At 46.6% G+C, this 1,885-nt stretch overlaps 1 protein-coding gene across 1 annotated transcript; it reads left to right on the top strand.

Moving 5' to 3' along the window:
* Positions 1–691: 691 nt before the first annotated feature.
* On the top strand, positions 692–1,468 carry LOC138876098 (uncharacterized). Its single transcript, XM_070154994.1, has 2 exons — positions 692–1,005; positions 1,186–1,468. The coding sequence occupies exons 1-2, from the start codon at positions 692–694 to the stop codon at positions 1,466–1,468; spliced, it is 597 nt and encodes a 198-aa protein (XP_070011095.1).
* Positions 1,469–1,885: the final 417 nt, after the last annotated feature.

The raw sequence follows: 1,885 nt of genomic DNA, 5'->3' as shown, positions 1-1,885 counted from the left end.
TGAGGTTCATTGCGGGACTCGCTCAGCCTATCAGATTGCAGATGGCTAAGGAGACGGGTAGCGATATTTCTTTTAAGGATGCAGTCAATGTGGCCCGGTGAGTTGAGGCAGTTCTAGCTTAGGGGAGTGGTCAGGGGTCTAACAAGAGGCCTCGTCATTTGGATAGGTTCAGTGGTGCCTCGTCTGTAGGGAGGCATTCTTTTGGTATGGGCCATTTTCCAAGGCCGTTTCATTCACCACTTTAGGCTTCTCACGGTGCTTTAGGTGGCCGTGGTTCAGATACACAATATTCTGATCAGCTACCCTATAGTGCACCACCAATACCTGTCAGTGCAACTCCGCTCCAGAGTTTTAAGGGTGGTTACTCAGTCCGTCAAGGTAAGTTTCAGGGTCAGCAGTCCTAGCAGTCGAGGACTTGTTATACTTGTGGCGATCTGAGGCACATTGCTAGATTTTCCCTCGAGCCTCGGGCAGTTCTCAGCATCAGGGTTCTCATGCTATGGTTCAAGCACCGGGTGTTCCACCGCCCGCTCAACCAGCTAGAGGTAGGGGTCATGCAGAAATAGGTAGAGGTCAAGGTATTAGAGGTGGGGGTCAGGCCGCTAGAGGTAGAGGCCAGTCAATAGGAGGCCGTCCCAGGGATGTAGTTCCGAGTGGTGGGGCCCAACCCCGATGTTATGCCTTCCCAGCCATGTCTGAGACTGAGGTATCTGATGCCGTTATTATAGGTGTGGTTTCAGTTTGCAGTAGAGATGCTTCAGTTCTATTTAATCCAGGGTTTGTATACTCCTATGTGTCAACTTATTTTGATACGTATTTGGTTGCGCCTCGTGATTCTTTGAGTGCTCGCGTATATGTATCCACACTGGTGGGTGATTCAATTGTCGTAGATCATGTCTATCGCTCATGTGTGGTTATTATTGGGGGTCTTGAGACCCCTGTAGATCTTTTACTTCTTGGAATGGCCGATTTTGATGTCATTTTGGGGATGGATTGGCTGTCAACGTATCATGCCATATTGGATTGTCACGACAAGACCATGACCTTAGCCTTGTCGGGGTTTCCTCGATTGGAGTGGAGAGAGACTCTTGGTCATTCTACCAGTACGGTCATTTCTTATATGAAGGCTCGGCGTATGGTCGATAAAGGATGTTTGGCTTATTTGGCTTATGTTCGCAATTCCAGTGCAGAGGTTCATTCCATGGATTCTGTACTAGTGTTTCGTGAGTTTCTGGAGGTATATCCTGTAGACCTGCTGGGTATGCCACCAGACAGAGATATTGACTTTTGCATTGATGTGGCTCCGTGCACTCAGCACATTTCCATTTTGCCATACCGTATGGCCCTGCCAGAGTTGAAAGAATTGAAGGAACAGTTGCAAGACTTGCTTGATGAGCCTTTATTAGATCTAGTGTCTCTCTATGGGGTGCGCCTGTGTTGTTTGTTAAGAAGAAGGATGGGTCGATGACGATGTGCATAGACTACCGGCAGTTGAACAAATTCAACATCAAGAACAAGTGCCCATAGCCAAGGATTGATGATTTATTTGATCAGCTTCAGGGTGCCAAAGTGTTTTCAAAGATTGACTTGAGATCTGGCTACCATCAATTAAGGATTAGGGCATCCGATGTCCCTAAGACAACTTTTCGCTCTCGGTACGGGCAATATGAGTTTCTAGTGATGTCATTTGGGTTGATAAAGTCCCCAGCAATATTCATGGATTTTATGAACCGAGTGTTCAATCCCTATCTTGATTCCTTTGTGATTGCTTTCATTGATGATATATTGATTTACTCCCGCAGCCGAGAGGGACTTAAGCAACATCTTCGAGTTGTTCTCCTAACTCTGAGAGATAGCCAGTTATATACTAAGTTTTCGAAGTGTG

The sequence above is a fragment of the Nicotiana sylvestris genome, chromosome 1 (genome assembly GCF_000393655.2).
Source record: "Nicotiana sylvestris chromosome 1, ASM39365v2, whole genome shotgun sequence".
Lineage (NCBI taxonomy): Eukaryota > Viridiplantae > Streptophyta > Magnoliopsida > Solanales > Solanaceae > Nicotiana > Nicotiana sylvestris.
This window is presented reverse-complemented; position numbering and strand designations above follow the sequence as displayed.

Coding starts and splice junctions, on each gene's coding strand:
- LOC138876098 (XM_070154994.1), top strand. CDS start 692: ATGTCTGAGACTGAGGTATCTGATGCCGTTATTATAGGTGTGGTTTCA. Junction 1,006..1,185: donor GGGATGGATTGGCTGTCAAC/GTATCATGCCAT, acceptor TCGCAATTCCAG/TGCAGAGGTTCATTCCATGG.